This window comes from Lagenorhynchus albirostris, chromosome 2 (genome assembly GCF_949774975.1).
Source record: "Lagenorhynchus albirostris chromosome 2, mLagAlb1.1, whole genome shotgun sequence".
NCBI classification, from domain to species: domain Eukaryota; kingdom Metazoa; phylum Chordata; class Mammalia; order Artiodactyla; family Delphinidae; genus Lagenorhynchus; species Lagenorhynchus albirostris.
The window spans coordinates 168,199,353-168,218,543 of NC_083096.1; the positions used below are offsets into that span (position 1 = coordinate 168,199,353).

At 38.4% G+C, this 19,191-nt stretch overlaps 1 protein-coding gene across 5 annotated transcripts in view; it reads left to right on the forward strand.

Annotated features, from left to right (window-relative positions):
• HNRNPR (heterogeneous nuclear ribonucleoprotein R) overlaps positions 1-19,191 on the forward strand; it is a 35,349-nt gene that overhangs the window by 5,080 nt on the left and 11,078 nt on the right. For 3 of the 5 annotated variants that reach the window (XM_060141149.1, XM_060141151.1, XM_060141148.1), the window contains 5 exons: positions 677-795; positions 1,342-1,449; positions 4,267-4,380; positions 16,832-17,008; positions 18,597-18,731. In XM_060141149.1, coding sequence (XP_059997132.1) covers positions 677-795; positions 1,342-1,449; positions 4,267-4,380; positions 16,832-17,008; positions 18,597-18,731 — 653 coding nt within the window. Of the gene's footprint in view, positions 1-676; positions 796-1,341; positions 1,450-4,266; positions 4,381-16,831; positions 17,009-18,596; positions 18,733-19,191 lie in introns of all 5 variants that reach the window. The other 2 variants (XM_060141150.1, XM_060141153.1) reach the window with 1 other exon arrangement.

The window sequence follows — 19,191 nt, forward strand, 5'->3', positions numbered from 1 at the left end:
TATGAAGAACAAAAAAATGCCTTAAAATATGACTTTCAGAATTGATTAATCAAGCTGCACTGGCATTTATAGAAAAGTTTAAAATTATGCCTTTCCACATTCTGACTGCAGCAAAGTAGATGTTCAGATAAATAGATGAATTTCATTTTATCTTAGGTGTTAAGGAGGGAAAGCCTGTGACACTTTTTGGAGAGTGGAAAGAATTATTTAGTAAAAAAGGTTCTCTTATTTTTTTCCCCACTTCTTGTGTGGTTAGCAATAACTCCAACAGTGCATGTAATTTGAAGGTTGCTCCTTGGGAAATACAGTGTGTTCTTATCACCCTATCATGTTATATTAATGCTTAATCTGTAGTACAATGTGTACATCAGATTTAACTTCCGGAACTTAAACGTTTTGGGGAGTGGGAAATGGGGTTAGGATTTTTTTGGTTTTTGTGGGGATATGGGGATTGAAATTTATGTTTATAGATGTTGACATTTTATCTTTTGTTTTCATATTTGTACTCTTGACCTTTCTGTATAGTATTTGTATAGCTGCCTATATGCATATAGTTAAATGAAAATGTAGTTAGTGATAGTATTAAATATAACAATTCTTGATTAAACACTGATAGCACAGTTTGGATTATCCCCTTTGTTGCAATAATGTTACCCCTTTTCAATTTAATTTTTAGGCTTGGTAGCTTATGTCGATCTTGATGAAAGAGCCATTGATGCTCTCAGGGAATTTAATGAAGAAGGAGCTCTGTCTGTACTACAGCAGTTCAAGGAAAGTGACTTATCACATGTTCAGGTAAGGTCATTATTCAGAAATGTCTTTGAACAACTAATGATCTGAAATTATTTTACTGTGACTTTTTTTCCTGTGGAGGAGTGGTATTTTTGTTTCTGACTACCTCTGCTTCTTTTAAAAAATAAGCTTAAAGAAAAAATGATCTACATGGCAGAGAGTTTTCAGAAACACAAGCATAAAGTAAAAGTCTCCCACTCCTTTGTAATATTTTTGGATTATGTGGTCCTGTTTTATTATCTTGGAGGGAAATAATGTTGGTGGGAGGAATAAATTCAGGACACCTGGCAAAATAGCCCAGATACATTTAAATATCAACCCATGGAAGACTGTTTTGCCAGTGTAGCAGGTAAGCTCCCCGGAGGTCTTGTGTGTCTTAACTGCTGTCTGTTCCAGTCTGGCATGTAACAACCACTCTGCAAATATTTGTTGAGTGAATAAATGAGTAAATATTTTGTTAAAATTCTGGTCTTCTGAAATTTAAATATGTATTTGACCCTTCATCAATTCCTGGTGATTCTTTTTCATTGAATTACTTGGCTGTTCTAGAACAAAAGTGCATTTTTATGTGGAGTTATGAAGACCTACAGGCAAAGGGAGAAACAGGGGAGCAAGGTGCAAGAGTCTACAAAGGGACCCGATGAAGCAAAGATCAAGGTAAAACTTGACTTGGATGGTTGCAATGAAATTAAATTTAATTATGAGATCAAATGCTTCTTTTCATGTTTCCTAGAAGCAGTTTTTTTTCTTTTGTGGTACGCGAGCCTCTCACTGTTGTGGCCTCTCCCCTTGCGGAGCACAGGCTCCGGACGCGCAGGCTCAGTGGCCATGGCTCACAGGCTTAGCCGCTCCATGGCATGTGGGATCTTCCCGGACCGGGACACGAACCCGTGTCCCCTGGATCAGCAGGCGGACTCTCAACCACTGCGCCACCAGGGAAGCCCTAGAAACAGTTTTTACTGCACGTAAAAAAAAAAAAGAAAAAGAAAAACTAGTGTTTGGAAATGAGATGATTTAGGGAAAATTACATAAGAAGAATTTTAGGGGCAGACATTTAATTGTATGTTTGGTGAAAATTCCTAAACATACTCTCCCTTATTCCTTGTTTTTTTGGCTATGAATGACATATTTATTGATACTTCCAATAATAGTTTTTTAGATTGATTCAATCATGTCTCTTCAGTTTCTTTCCAAGTATTTTGTGTCTTTTCTCTTGCTGAAGAGGTGGTTTTTTGGTTTTTTTTTTTACCGGTACGCAGGCCTCTCACTGCTGTGGCCTCTCCCTGCTGTGGCCTCTCCCGTTGCGGAGTACAGGCTCCGGATGCGCAGGCCCAGCAGCCATGGCTCACGGGCCCAGCCGCTCCGCGGCATGTGGGGTCTTCCCGGACTGGGGCACCAACCCGTGTCCCCTGCATCGGCAGGCGGACTCTCAACCACTGCGCCATCAGGGAAGCCCTGAAGAGGTGTTTTAATAACTGCTTTCCTCCTTCTCAGTTTTTATTTACTTCAGTTTCTTTGTTTGTAAACTGGGAACAGTAATAGTACCTACCTCATGAAGTGTGAAGGTTAAAGGAATTAAGATACTCAAAGTGCTTAGAGTAATGCCTGGAATGTAGCGAGAACAGTGTAACTATGAGCCATTATTATTATTACTATTAGTCTTTAGATAAACTGAAAGGTGAATATAGGGCTTTTAGTAAAAGAATTAAATGGCTATTGATGTTTTGCTGCAGTGATAGACTTTTGAGTTTGAAATAGTTAATTTATTTAATGTTGAAGTTTGTCCAATTTTACGTTTTAGACAAGAAATATAGTTTTTATCATGTAACTAGCTTATATAAAGCTCCTTTGTACCTTTTTTCCCTCATCTGTAAAATGGCACAATCCCATTCTTTTTTTTTTTTTTTTGCGGTATGTGGGCCTCTCACTGCTGTGGCCTCTCCCGTTGTGGAGCACAGGCTCCGGATGCGCAGGCTCAGTGGCCATGGCTCACGGGCCCAGCCGCTCTGCGGCATGTGGGATCCTCCCGGACCGGGGCACGAACCCGTGTCCCCTGCATCGGCAGGCGGACTCTCAATCACTGCGCCACCAGGGAAGCCCCACAATCCCATTCTTATATCTTTTAACTAATAGATGAAAACTCTATTTGCTGTAATGGTTGTTTTTTAAAAACTTATTGCTGTTCACTGGATAGATGTGTATGATTTCCCTAAAGCTGGCTATTTGCTTTTGAGAAGGTGCATATTATATATGTAATATGTGTATATTACATATTATACAAGTAATGTATAATATGTAATATGTTTTGTGTGTATTCTATATTACATGTATTTCTGTGGTTAAAATAGTCAAAGGTAGAAGAATGGAGAGTCTAAGGTAACTGGAATCCCGGGGTTCCTCCAGAGATATTTTTGAAAACTATTGAACTTGGTGATGTCTGAAGTCTCTTGCTGCTCTGACATGCTGTGATTTTAAAAACCTGAAGTGTAAAATTCTCCTTTCTAGGTAGATTCCATTTCTTTTTTTCCATGTGTCTTTGTTCTGTAGGCCTTTCATATGAATACAAACCCTTAAGGGCAAGGACATTATCTTCTTTTCTATGATTCCTCTTAATACCTAATATAATGTTGTGAGGAAGGTTGGAAATCAGGAAACATAGTTTGTTTTTTGAAACCTGAGAGTATATTCATTTGGTAATTGCCAGATGTTTTGAGTCTGTGCTGTATGAGAAATGGTCTGGTTTTTATGGAGTTTATGGTATAGTAGGAGTACAAAACAACAGGATTAAACAAAATAAAGGTTAAATTATTTGAGTACAGTAGAAAGAGTAGGATGATGTGAGAAATAGTAAATTAGAGAAGTTGCATAAAAGAGCTAGGACTTCTGCTTTTTTTAAGGATAGAGAACTTTGTTAGTTGTATTATGAATTTATTATTGTCAGTATGATACGGACTCTCAAATCACTTTGATATCCTTTAATGCCAGCATCCTCACTGGAATTAATACAACCTTTCCACAATGTTCTTGAAAGGGGATAGAGAACATTTCATTTGAAAAGAGTCACTGGATGTAAGTATGCTACGTAAAGGGAGCAAATAAGGAAAAAATCTGGTTGACATAGAGGGGGTGCAAAATGAGGAATACTGTGGTACATAAGTATGAATAGGTAGCCTGGGGTCAGCTTATGTCGAAGTTTTAGTAATCCTTTCCCCTTTTTTCTGTTCTCATAACAAAAAAGTGATGTGTGCTTGGAGACTTAACTTGCCTGCAACTCTTTCCATTAAATGTATGGAAAGGAGAAGTAAAGGTCAACACGTGTGAGAGGAACCAGCGTGAACTTCGTGATTTTTTTCCCCTAACTGAAATACATAACCTAAGATGTTAGGGTACCTTTTGGAAAAGATTTATATTTTGATTTGTGTGTGTATGATATTTAATATTCAACTATAAATAATTATGTATAATTATCTTTAGGCCTTGCTTGAGAGGACTGGTTATACCCTGGATGTAACCACAGGACAGAGGAAGTATGGTGGTCCTCCACCAGACAGTGTGTACTCTGGCATGCAACCTGGAATTGGAACAGAAGTAAGTGTTCTTCAGCTCTTCGCTGAAATCTTTCCAGTTTGTAAATAATTCTACCTATTGTATGATGGGGGAAAAATTGATTTTTTTCAAAGAGCTATTATTATTTTTTTGGATATCCATCTGTATTTTGCTGCCATCATAAGTAGGGATAATCATGTGACTGGTAGATACCCAAACACTTTGTAAAGGAATGTAGAGTTTTTGGAACTGGCTACTAAAACTATGCAACTAACAACACCATTTTAGGTCCTTGGGGTGAGGTTATTAAGGAGAAACAGTTGCTTTATTCTGTTTTATGTCAGGAATTTTGAATGGTGCTTGTCCTCCCTCCTTGACCCTCCCCTTCATCACATAGAAGATACTCAGTGTTCACAGAGAGATTTATTGAAGGGAGTGGGTTGCACAAGGGAAGGGATGTAGAATCAGATAAAAGGTTGAGCACATTGGTCTATACTTGAACAAAGAAGGAATCCGTCCTCCATCTGTGTTTTCATGAAGGTCTCTTCATATACCTTTGTGCTATAGCCTATTCTAATCCTTTAAAGGGAAAAAACTGTGTGCCAGAAGGTAAGCCCTGTTACTGCACGGACCTTTTCTGTTTGGTGCCTAGCGTAGTGCCAGGAGTATAGTAGGCACACAGTATTTGACAAATAATTGGTTATGCTTTTTTTCTTTGAGTACTGTAATCCAGACTTCGTAACTTAAAATTTAAACTAGGTTAAATGATAATCTTACAGGATTTTCTTTAAAACAAAGTGATGGCAGTAGCTTCCTTAGGTGACGATGTCAGTTAAAATATTTAGGTGGTATTGTTATGTATCTCCTACTTATATTAGAATTCTAAGAAATCTTAAAACTTTACTTAAACGTTGTCAGTGGCACCCTTCTAAAAGCTGAAACTTAACTTTTCAGGTAGACAGAAGCAAAGATTATTATTTCTGGTTTGTGAATCGATAAATAAAGACATCACCATTTAACATAACACTTTAGATGTATATCAGAGCTAATTCTAATTATGTTCTCTGTATGTAGGATGTTCTCTGTATGTAAATGTTTACAGTTATTGGTCTTTGTTCCCTGAACTTCTTTTATACGTTATTACAATTAATGTTCTGTTTCTTAATATTTAACATTATTAAAAGGGCTCTAAGCATTTTTGTTTTTTGTGATACCTGTATCAGCTACATATGTTTGTTTTGAGTCTCAAAAAATTACTTAATGCTATATAATTATTGATAGAGTTGGGATTGGGACTCTAAACCATCTACATTCCTTACAGAAGAAAGTGTCATTGAAACAATATACAAGTGAATGATATCTTTAGCCTTTCACTCACTTTTGTCCTCTCATGAATTCCCCTCCACCATCCTTTATCTTTAATGTTCTATTTATGTTGTGACCCTTTAAAATCTACATTTAGGGCTTCCCTGGTGGCGCAGTGGTTGAGAGTCCGCCTGCCGATGCAGGGGACACGGGTTCGTGCCCCGGTCCGGGAAGATCCCACATGCCGCGGAGCGGCTGGGCCCGTGAGCCATGGCCGCTGAGCCTGTGCGTCCGGAGCCTGTGCTCCACAACGGGAGAGGCCACAACAGTGAGAGGCCCGCGTACAGCAAAAAAAAAACAAAAAAAAAACACACACAAAATCTACATTTATATTTTATTTTTAAGCAGTATGGAAATATAGTTCAGCTTTCTTACAGGGACTCCTACACCATATGTATTTTTTTCTAATGGTTTTAAATTTTGTTCCTGGCATCAGGATTTTTTTTTTCCCTTACCTTAAGCCCTCATACAAAATGAATAAAAATGGAATTGATGCTTTGCCCTTTTTCTTGTTCTTGAGGCAGCTTGAAACACTTCCAAGAGGAGAATACATTTTGAAAAAGTTATCTGTAGTATACCATGTGATATCCTTATCAATTATTGCTACATTTTCTTAGTTTTGTTTCTTTGACTAATTATAAAATCCTTAGGAGTAAAAATTGTATCATATGGTTCTGTTCTTCACAATGTCGAATATAGCCTGGTGTAAAATTAGTTGGTTGTATCTATCTCATAATTATAGAAATAAACTTTTTTTATTAGATTGGTTTCATTAATGAGCTCTTTAATGGAAACTTGTTTTATCTTTGCTTTATGTAGATAAAGAAAGAGTTTGCTAGTACTTTAAGATTTCACTGGAAGTATTTGAACAATTTAATAGAGTAAACTTTTGAGTATCCAATTAGAAACAAATAGTATGCTAATTGTAAAATATGTATACATTCTCTTATATTGCACTCTCTCTTTAGCAGAAACGTGCGTTTTTCTCTATGTTAGATATCATTACCTACAGCAGATATGGTTGCAGCAAAAATCCCTATATGAGATCACCAGCCTAAGCCACTCTTGTCAAGCAGTTTGTTGCAATAAGAGTGCAGTGTAAAAGTTTGGATTTCTCCCTTAAGTTTAGATTTCATGAGATTTGGCCTATATGTTTTGAAAATTAAATTTTTTAACATACTGGGTTGATGATAGGTTTGGTACATAATTGGTTTTAATTGGTGTCATATTGATGCTCTAAGGTTTGGGTTTTTGTTCTTTTATGGTTCATTACAGTTACTAAAAATTATTATTAGCTCTTTCTTTTAATGTTTTATTTTATTAATTTATTTTCATTTTTGGCTGCGTCGGGTCTTCGTTGTGGCACTCGGGCTCTTCGTTGCAGTGTGCGGGCTTCTCTCTAGTTGTGGCATGCGGGTTTTCTGTCTCTAGTTGTGGTGAGCGGGCTCCAGAGTGTGTGGACTCTGTAGTTTGCGGCACTTGGGCTCTCTAGTTGAGGCGTGCGGGCTTAGTTGCTCCACAGCATGTGAGATCTTAGTTTCCCGACCAGGTATCTAACCCACGTCCCCTGCATTGGAAGGTGGATTCTTAACTACCGGACCACCAGGGAAGTCTCCCAAAATTATTATTAGCTCTTGACTGAGGAAGTTGAAATTAGGGTCAGTACATGAGACTGACATTATTAAAATTAAGCTATCAGAAGACTATGAGGTTTTATCTTTGGATAAAATCTACTGTAAAGGGCTTCCCTGGTGGTTCATTGGTTAAGAATCTGCCTGCTAGTGCAGGGGACACAGGTTCAAGCCCTGGTCCGGGAAGATTCCACATGCCGTGGAGCAACTCTAGAGCCCAAGAGCCACAACTACAGAAGCCCGCGTGCCTAGAGCCCGTGCTCCGCAACAAGAGAAGCCACCACAATAAGCCCGCACACCGCAATGAAGAGTAGCCCCTGCTCACCACAACTAAAGAAAGCCCAAGCACAGCAACGAAGACCCAATGCAGCCATAAATAAATAAATAAAAATCTACTGTAAATTAACCCTATAAGTGAGTACTCATTAATGGACATAGTTGCTAAGCATTGACCTTGAGATGAGAAATACACAAGAATGTTAAGTATCAATTTTTTTTTTTTTTGATAAGTATCAGTTTTGAAATGCGTTTTTTTGTGTGTGTGTGCCTTGGCTCTCAGACTTAGTCTGGTTATAGTATCTTTGTATCTTTTTTTTCCTTTTTCTTCCAGTTTTATTGAGAAATACTTGACATACAGCACTATATAAACTTAAGGTGTACAGCATAATGGTTTCACTTACATACATCATGAAATGATGACCACACTAAGTTTAGTGGGTGTCCATCATTTCATAAAATTAAAGAAATAGAAAAAAATAATGATTTTTCCTTGTGATGAGAAGTCTTAGGATTTACTCTCTTAGCAACTTTCTTATATAACATACAGCCGTGCTAATTATATTATGTTGTACATTGTACCCCTAGTACTTTTGTACCTTTTGACTACCTTCATCTAGTTCATCCTCTCCTCAACCCTGCCTCTGGTAGCCACAGATTAATCTCTTTTTCTATGAGTTTGTTTTTGAAGTACAGTTGACTTTCAACACTATGTTAGTTCCAGGTGCACAACACAGTAATTTGATATTTCTGTAGTTTCAAAATGGTTACCATGATAAGTCTAGTTACCATGTGTCACAGTATCTTTGTATTCTTCAGCTGGTATTGTAAAACTGTTTTAATTTGTTTCCATTGACAAATGTAATCTCTGTGGTGATCATGTCTATGTAATAAACTCTTGTTTAAAGAGCATAGCACTGATGATCTGTGGAGGAATTCAAAGGAAATGGTAGATTGGGATCTAACTCTTTGGTGTATTAGCTAGTTGAAGTGTTAAAGAACCAGTGTATTTAACAGACCTGTAAGTATATGACTTTGTAGCATCTGACTTGAATTACATATAAAGAAAAGCTGCTGTGTTTGCAAAATAGTGAATAGGAGCTGGATAAGGGAACAACCCTAGTAGATAATCAAAAGACACTGTTGAGGGACTTAAAGAATCCGCCTTCCAATGCACGGGACGCGGGTTCGATCCCTTTTTGGAGAACTAAGATCCCACATGCAGTGGGACAGCTAAGCCTGCACGCCTCAGCTACAGAGCACGAGTGCCGCAGACTACAGAGTCCACGTACCCTGGAGCCTGTGTGCCACAACAAAGAGCCCGCGCCGCAACGAAAGATCCCATACCCCTCAACGGAGACTCCCCGTGTGCTACAACTAGGACCCTATGCAGCTCCCCCCCCCCAAAAAAAAAAAAGACACTGTTTAGCTGTCTGGTTACTTCTGTTGATTCCTTCCAGAGTCTCAGAGGGCTTCCTCTATTACTGTTGAAGTAATGAGTGGATAGATAATAGACAGCCAAAACTTTCAAAGCCTTAATGCCTAGTGAGTAAAGGAAGAACTGTTGTTAGGGTATTCACTAGATTCTGTTGGTCCTGGAGGGGGAGGATTAACCTGCACATGATTGAGTGGTTACTCTGAACAGCTCATATGGAGCCAGAATGGCTCAACAAGTTAATAAAAGGAAAACATTTATGTTACATTTTAGTTAATTAAAAATTGAGCTTAAAAACTTTAAAAAGAGTGATCTTAGTTTTTGAATACTAATTATCTTCAGCCTTTTTAAGTTCTTTTAATGTCCTAAGTTAAATTGATCTTGAAATGAGACCATCTCCTATTTCTCAAACAAATCAGTATTTTTGGCATGTTTCTTCATGGACCTCAGTGATTATAATATTGGGCACTTAGTTAACCATAGGTTTGTGGATGTTTCTTTTATTTATTTATATTTTTAATTTTTTGTTTTGTTTTGGCCGTGCCACGGGGCATGTGGGATCTTAGTTCCCCAACCAGGGATCAAACCCATGCCCCCTGCAGTAAAAGCATGGAGTCCTAACCACTGGACCACCAGGGGATTCCCTGATGTTTCTTTTAAAATAGAGCAGTATTCTTATGGAAAAGCTATAAGTTGGACTTCTAACATTCAAATGATAATTTAGAGTATGAGGAGCTTGCTGTTACGAATTCTTTCTGTAAGGTAATCATTAAATTGCTTTTCCTGAAAATACAGATTTTTTTCATTTTAGATATGCTTAATGAAGCAAACCTGAATGGTTCTAAAAATATAGACGTGTTATGAAAGAAGTATAATAATCTGACACTTAGCTTCCTCACTTAGGTGTGTTCAACTATTTTTTTTTTTTAATTTATTTTTGGCTGCGTTGGGTCTTTGTTGCTGCCCACAGGCTTTCCCTAGTTGGGGTGAGCGGGGGCTAATCTTTGTTGCGGTGCGTGGGCTTCTCATTGCGGTGGCTTCTCTTGTTGCGGAGCGTGGGCTCTAGGCACGCGGGCTTCAGTAGTCGTGGCTCACGGGATCTAGAGCGCAGGCTCAGTAGTTGTGGCGCACTGGCTTAGTTGCTCCGCGGCACGTGGGATCTTCCTGGACCAGGGCTCGAACCCATGTCTCCTGCATCGGGAGGTGGATTCTTAACCACTGCGCCACCAGGGAAGCCCCTCAACTGTATTTTCATAGTGCCACTGCATGTGCTTTCTTTGCTTTTGCCTGTATTTGTAATGGGTAGGGAGAAAATATGGATGGTGGATGATGTAATAATGAGGCACAACTGCATTATGTTAATAGAAACAATATAAAGCAAAATTTTCTTCCCAGAACAGTTTTAAAATACTCAAATACAGATATTCTCAAATTTAAAAATATTCAAACCAGGCTAGGCCTAGTGTGGCCAGAGAACCTAGCCACACCAAAAAATACATTTCAGAATTAATACCAATTACTCTTGTGTATTTTTTGTTTCAGGATACCTTTTATCAGTAGCTTTTTTTTTTTTTTAAAGTGCTGTGCCCTGTTAATGCTGATTTATAGAGTTGATAATGTTGTAGGGTGATATGGCTGAAGCTAGTGAGAAGTGGTCAGATTCTGGATAATTTGAAAGCATATCTAACAGGATTTATTGATGAGTTGGATATGGAGATATGAGAGAAAGGAACCAAAGATGACTTTAAGACTCATGACCTGAGCGGCTGGAAGGATGGAATTGCCATTTGTTGAAATGAGGAAGGCTATAGAGAAGAGCAAATTAGCGGGATTGAAAGATAGTAGTTCAGTTCTGGACATGTTATGAGTTAGATGTCTCTTAGACATCCAGATGGAGCTGTTGAGTGAGCAGTTGCTTATATCATGGAGTTCATAGGAGAATTCTGGCTGGAGATTATAAATGTGGGAGGCATAAGCAACTAGATGGGTTTTTAAATATATATATATATATTTATTTATTTATTTTTGGCTGCCTTGGGTCTTAGTTGTGGCGTGCAGGCTTCTCTCTAGTTGTGGCGTGCAGGCGCCAGACTGTGTGGGCTCTGTAATTCTGGCACGCAGGCTCTCTAGCTGTGGCACACAGGCTCTAGAGCGTGCGGGCTCAGTAGTTGCAGCATGGGCTTAGTTGCCCTGCGGCATGTGGAATCTTAGTTCCCCGACCAGGGATCGAGCCTGCATCCCCTGCATTGGAAGGCGGATTCTTAACCACTGGACCACCAGGGAAGTCTCTAGATGGTATTTTAAAACCGTGAGTTTGGGTGTGTCACCAAGGAAGTGTGTGTAGCTAGAGAAAAGGTCTGAGATCTGATTCCTGCAGTCCTTCAACATTTAGAGTTTGGGGAGACAAGGAGGAACTAGCAAAGGGGACTGAGAAGAAAGAGCCAATGAGGTAAGAAAAACCAGGAGTGGGGTGTCCCAGAAGTCAAGTGAAGAAAGTTTTCACAGAAGGAAGAATGGTTAATTATATCAAACTTCCCAAGTAAGATGAAGACTAAGAATTGACATTTGATTGTGACAGCATTGATGGCATTAATGACTTTGACTGGAATGGTGGTAAAAGCCAGATTTGCAGAAGATTCAAGAGACTAAGGAGATGAGAAATTTGAGGCAGCAAGTATATATGGCTCTTTTGAGCAATTTTGCTACAAAGGGTAGCAGAGAAACGGGGCAATAGCTAGAAGGTGTTATAATCAAGGTATATTCTTTATTTTTTATTTATTTATTTTTTTTGCGGTACGCGGGCCTCTCACTGTTGTGGCCTCTCCTGTTGCGGAGCGCAGGCTCCGGACGCATAGGCTCAGCGGCCATGGCTCACAGGCCCAGCCACTCCGCGGCATGTGGGAACTTCCCGGACCGGGGCACGAACCCGTGTCCCCTGCATCGGCAGGCGGACTCTCAACCACTGCGCCACCAGGGAAGCCCCTATTTTTTATTTTAATTTAAATTTTAAGGGAGAAATTATAACATACTATGTGCTGATAGGAATGATCCATGTATAAAGGGAGAAATTGATGATAAAATTGTTGCCGGACCAAGTGTCCTTGAGTAAGAAAGAAAGGATGGAATCTAGTGTGTAAGTTATAGTATGAGGTAGATGTTCATTTGTATATTCATTCAAAGATGAGCAGCTGTTGTGTCCCTGGCAGTGTTCAGTGCTGGGAATAAAATGAGGATCAAGATGTGGGCTCTCTGCTCACATGGCAGTTGAACCCTCTTGCTGATGTTATTCCCAGATAAGGATCTTGAGACTCGCTGATTGAGAAACTTGCTCAAGGTAAATGTAGGTTTGAATCCCACATAACTAAAAACTCACTGTTTCTCAAATTCTCCCTACCTTTAAGCTATCACCCTACTACACCAAGCCACCATCATCCCTTGCCGTATTAAGCTGACTGGTCAGCCTGTTTTTCCATACAGTCCACTTTCTATCCAGCTGCCAGAATATTCCTTTTCTTTCTTTTTCTTTTTTTAAAATTAATTAATTTTATTTTTGGCTGCGTTGGGTCTTGGTTGCTGTGCGTGGGCTTTTCTCTGGTTGTGGCGAACGGGGGCTACTCTTCGTTGCAGTGCGTGGGCTTCTCATTGCGGTGGCTTCTCTTGCTGTGGAGCACGGGCTCTAGGTGTGCGGGCTTCAGTAGTTGTGGCTTGTGGGCTCTAGAGCGCAGGCTCAGTAGTTGTGGTGCACAGGCTTTGTTGCTCCTCGGCTTGTGGGATCTTCCCTGACCAGGGCTCGAACCCATGTCCCCTGCATTAGCAGGCGAGTTCTTAACCACTGCGCCACCAGGGAGGCCCCAGAATATTCCTTTTAGAACATAAGTAATACCTAGTTATTTGTCTGCTCAAATCCTCTGTCTTCGTAAGAAATAAAACTCAAACGTCTAACCATGGTTTAACTTAATCTGGCTCCTGTTCTGTCTTTCCCATCACTGTCTCCTGTGTGGACATTTTATTTTATTTTTTTAAAATAAATATTTATTTGGTTGCACCAGGTCTTAGTTGCAGCTGGTGGGCTCCTTAGGTGTGGCATGCAAACTCTTAGTTGTGGCATGCATGTGGGATCTAGTTCCCTGACCAGGGGTCAAACCTGGACCCCCTGCATTGGGAGCGCAGAGTCTTACCCAGTGCGCCACCAGGGAAGTCCCAGATCTTTTATTTTAATCACTGACCTATTTGTTGTTCTTCAGATAATGTCAGTTGTACTCCCCATCTTTTTGTACTTGTTCCATCACCTTGGAATGCTCTTTCCTCAGATTTTTTACTTAATTTTCTCTCTTAGGTCTCAGTTCAAATTCACCTTTTCAGGGAGGCCCTTCTATTAAAATACAGCCTCTTCTTCCTTTATCCCTTTTCTTTGCTTTTTTAAAAAAAATATTTATTTGTTTATTGGGCTGCGCCAGGTCTTAGTTGGGGCTCGCAGGACTTTTTTTTTTTTTTTAGTTGCGGCATGTGGGATCTTTTAGTTGTGGCATGCAAACTCTTAGTTGCTACATGCATGTGAGATCTAGTTCCCTGACCAGGGATTGAACCCGGGCCCCCTGCATTGGGAATATGGAGTCTTAGCCACTGGGCCATCAGGGAAGTCCCCCTTTGCTTTGCTTTTATTTTTTTAATTTTTTAAAAATAAATTTATTTTATTTATTTTTGGCTGCGTTGGGTCTTCATTGCTGTGTGTGGGCTTTCTCTAGTTTTGGCGGGTGGGGGCTACTCTTCATTGCGGTGTGCAGGCTTCTCATTGCGGTGGCTTCTCTTGTAGTGGAGCGTGGGCCCAAGGCGCGTGGGCTTCAATAGTTGTGGCATGCGGGCTCAGTAGTTGTGGTGCACGGGCTTAGTTGCTCTGTGGCATGTGGGATCTTCCCGGACCAGGGCTCGAGCCCATGTCCCCTGCATTGGCAGGCAGATTCTTAACCACTGCACCACCAGGGAAGTCCCTTTGCTTTTATTTTACTTAGCCTTTAACATCTGCTGAAATCATATTGTTTATCTTTAAAAATTTTTCTTGTCAGTAGAATATAAGCTTCATTAATGCCTAGACCTGTCTGGTGTTCACTCTTATCTCTAGAATGTAGAAAAATGCATGGCTTATGAGTCCATGTCTCGTGAAAGGTCTGGACAAGTTCTCTGAATAGGAAGGGAGCCAGTTATCTGTATAGGGTAGCATTATACATTGGAGCAACTTCAGCTTATATTTAAAAAATAAATTGGATATGGATGGGGATGGGAGGGATTAAAAATATCTGAGGTTTTTATGAGAGTATTATTTCCTCAGTCATCTTGGGGTGGAGGGGGAGAGCAGAAATTACGTTCTACCAAGAGAAATGTGGGGAAAATCAGAGGAGCCAACTGACAAGGGTGGGTTTTAGTCATTTTGATTTTCGGATAAAGGAAACGTTTGTTATAAATATATTATACCTTTATTGTAAAATATTTAGAAAATATAATAAGGAGAATAAAATTAGAGTAGTTTTTTTTCATGCATTGATAACAACTTTTAATATTCTGATACATAGTCATTCTTATCTATACATACATTTATAATCGAAAACCAGAAATTGGCGTTGCTGAACTTACTGATGATTTGGGGTAAGATCAGGACTATCAGAGGAAATGTTTAATAGGTAGTTGGAGATATAGAATTAGGTCTCAGGATGTATGGGATGTATTGGGAGATGACTGTAGAGTTGTAGCCTTTGGGAATGGATATGATCCTTATGAGTGAAGAAAATACAGTGAATTATGGGAAATAGGGCCATAACTTTGGGAAACATGCAGATTATTATTAGATGGATAGACAAATCACCATGGAAAGGATAGAGGAGTAGTTAAAGATTAAGACCAGGTTAGTGGAGGATTCTGAAAGCTTAAGGGAAGAGAATTTTCAGAAGATAACATCACCAGTGTTAATGCTTGTTGAGAAGGCAAGGATGATGAGACTGAGGAAGGAAAGACTTCTGAATTTGGTCCTTAGAAGTCCATTAGTGACGTTAGGGCATACAGTTTAGTGATAGAAGAAGCAGCCAATTTTTAGAGAGTTAAAGAGAGCGTAGATGCAAGTACTTTTCAGAGTGAGCTTTTATTAGAAAGATGGTTCTGTAGGGATGTCACTCAGATGATGCCTGATGTCTTATTTATACTTCTCGTAGCTGCACAGTACTAAGCATACAGTAGATGTGTTGAAAAGAATAACTGCATGAGTGAAATAAAACAGATATGGGCCATGTGTTCAAAGCATTTAAAAGTGAAAGGAAAGATACAGGCTAAAAAAGGGTTTTTTTGTTTGTATTTTGTTTTGTTATGGGAGATTTGGCATGTTTGAAGACGGAGGAACCACTGGGAAGGAGAGAATGCACTGAGCAAAATAGGACAGTTGAAGAGATGAAGATTTGCGATTATTTCCAGAAGAAGGTAGTGAGAAGAAATGGGCTTATTTATTAGGGTTAAGGAGCTAACCTTTTTTTGGAAAGGAGGTAAATTTCTGAGGTATAAAGGAAAGAAGTGAAAATAGATGTTGAGAAAGGTTTTTAAGACTGAGAGGAAAGAATGTTAGGAAACCAATGGCTTTTCAGGTGATCTCCTTAGAATGAGGTTTAGTGAACGGGGATTGGAGACTTTAAGGAAGTAGACAAATGAGAATAGCTGTCGTGTGAGAATTGTGCTAGAGATTTAGAAGAAGACCTCAAGTTTTACCAGGTAGCAGTGAAGGTGAATCTGATTATTTTGAAAAGGATTGTCTTAAGATAGCACAACTGTAGTAGAGCTTAATACCAGAAACTTAATCTCCAGTAATAATATTGGCATCTTTTGGATTGCTGTTATTATTACTTCATTAATCAGGTCATTTCAGAATATGAAATGCTGATGTAGATGAGTTTCACTAAAAAATTCGTCTCATGCAAACACTAATATACTCTTTAAGACTTTGTGTGTGGATTGCAAATGTTTTAACATAAAAGATTATTTTCAATGTTGCTGACATGGTGGAAATTTGAAGAAAATTGTAGTCTGATATTAAATACTGAGAGGGTTTCTGATTGTTTGATTCTAATTTATCATTCTTATATAACTTAATCCTACTTACTATTTAATTCTAACTAAGCACACAAAATCTTCAAGTGTTGAAAATTTTTTTCATACTTACTTAAAATGTAATATCCTGATAGAGAAAGGGATAGATTGAAGCACTGGAGTTTTTTTTTTTTAAGCCACACAGCATGTGGGATCTTAGTTCCCTGACCAGGGATTGAACCCGCGCCCCCTGCATTGGAAGGGCCGAGTGTTAACCACTGGACCAACAGGGAAGTACCAGCACTGGAGTTCTAAGTAGTAAAGAATTTGGAGTTGAGGAGAAAATATGAGGAAGACCTCATCAATCTTTTTGTTCAATTATTGTTTTTATAAAAATGCAGAGGTATTTCCATGAAGATTTATACATGCCTTTCTGTTTTTTGTGAGAAAAAAACAAATTATAAAAATTCAGAATTTAGAGTTACTACAAATTTTGCACACTTTTATTAATCATTTTCCATTTTTCAATATAGAATATTGTTCTTTGTTGATGCCTTGAAAGTCATTATAATAAAAACTAAGGTTAGCTTTGCAAGATTCAAATTGTCCCCATTTTTCCTTAACCATCTTTCTGTCCCCACCCCTTAAAAAAAAGGCAACTGGGCTTTGTGGCTCTAAAATCAAATGCTTACATTGGGATTCTAACACAGAGGTTTTATTTCAGGTCTTTGTAGGTAAAATACCGAGAGATTTATATGAGGATGAGTTGGTGCCCCTTTTTGAAAAGGCTGGTCCCATTTGGGATCTACGTCTTATGATGGATCCACTGTCTGGTCAGAACAGAGGGTATGCATTTATCACCTTCTGTGGAAAGGAAGCTGCACAGGAAGCTGTTAAACTGGTATGTGATAAGCAAATGCCCACTGTCTAGCAAGTCATTTGAGAGAAATACCTCAATTAAAAACATTTGCAGTTAACATTGTTTCACTTTCTTTAGTTTTTGCTTTGAGAGTTTTTATATTGACTGAGTTGGTATGTGACCATTGGCTATTTTTTTCTGATTATAAAAGTAAAAAAGAAATGAAAGTACCCAAGAAATAAGGTGTTAGAGAAAGTCTCCCGTAATTCTAAGAAGTTATTTATTAGAGTGATTAGTATCTAAAGTTTCATTGAATATTTGGCTTCTGCAGGTCTCTCTTTTGATCTTAGACAAAAATGTCAGTTCTTGCTGTTAAACTTTAGGGTAGGGTTCTTAAAGTGTGATGAAGTCTGGGTTGGGTTCTCGGGAACATAACTGGGCAACAGTGACTTTTAGGACACAATTCAGGAAATGGCTATGAATCTCTTTTGTTTTTGTCATAGCCTAATCATACAGTTTATTTTCTAAGTATATTCTTGTTCTTTCCTATCTCTTTGTTTCCAAGCCCTCCAGTTCTCTCTGTCTTTAATCTTTCTCTCTTTTTCTACTGTTTTATAACCAATCTAGTAATTTCCTTTGTGTAGGGCCTTTTACCCTTTGTACTTATTCCAGAGTAGTAGTAGTAGTAGTATTAACAGTTATGCCAATTAAGTATATCTTTACTCCTATTCTGTTAAGATACAACCCTCTCAGTAACCCAAAATAGCAATATCGTTGTTCCTTGGCATATTCTTTTGCCAGACAGCTAAAGGCCTCACTTAGTCTAGTTCTAGTTCTTCTAGAATAGTAACCTCTTTCACCAAGGCTTTTGGTTTTATTAGTTGCCTCAAAATTAGTTTTACTTGTAGCGTGACCCAGATTTTCGTTTTTATTACGGACTTTTCCTTCCAGTTTGTTTATTCAGTACCGAGAAGTTTCAAAGCTTTATTTCCTTGTTTCTGACAACATATGGATGATTTTTTTAAAAAATTACATATCTTTTAGTAAACTAATAGGTAAGTAATGTTAAGCCATTAAAAAGCTAAAGTTTATCAAGGAAATCATCACCATAGCCATTTAAATGAAACATTTTTTATTCGTATCATTTCATATAATTTTATAAGTATTGTGTTCGACATGTAGTTTCAGATGTTGGAATTCTATGTTTTATGTAAAATGTGAAATTCTTCTAAATTTCTTTACATTGATTAAACATAGCTGGTATTCTTTATATATTGTTATTTTGCCTGTGGCTTATCTATATCTGATTTCATCTCCAAGGGCAGATGAATGATCAGTCTCAGGTATTTTTTCTGAAATTCTCTGGGAGAAAATCTTCAGATAGATAATACTGAAATATGAGATCAGATCTTTTTAAAGATAAAGTGAATAGCAGTGAAGGTTAAAACTAAAACGAGAGGCTGTAACAGGTTTAAAAATACACATTTTATGTTACGGCAAGCATGAGGGAACTCCGTGAGTTCATGAGGCAGGGAGTATTTGACCTTAAATTGTTCAGTTTTTTAGCTTGAGATCAGTTGTTCTGAGTTTGGGGTGGTTGTGGGGTGTCTGGTTCTTTTCTTCCTTTCAGTGTGACAGCTATGAAATTCGCCCTGGTAAACACCTTGGAGTGTGCATTTCTGTGGCAAACAACAGGCTTTTTGTTGGATCAATTCCGAAGAATAAGACTAAAGAAAACATTCTGGAAGAATTCAGTAAAGTCACAGGTAAAACAAAAATGTATTTAGAAATTAGTTTTGGGAAATCTGTGGTACTATTTATAGGTGCAAAAAAACGAGGTGTATCTTAATCTAAGAATTCACATGTCTATTCAGTGTCTAAATTGCCTCCTTCTTCTTTTTAGTGGTTTGGACTAAGCAGCTTCCCTCGTAGCCTCAATTTCTTGGAATGTCCTCTTTACTTTGCCTTAATTGAACCCTAGCTTTTGACACAGTCTTTGCCCTATAGCTCAAGTGAAGGAAGGCTTTTTTCCCCCTTGACATTCAATGTGCTTTAGGGCTAAGGGGATGAGAGTTCTTAATCCTCCTTCTTCCTCTTACGTTGTCTAGATCAGATTTTTCCAAATTTCCAATTTTAAATTCATGGAAGTGATTGAAAAGAACATTTTATATCACAGATTTATATACACTTATATATAACTGAAACAAAATTTAACAAAATTATAT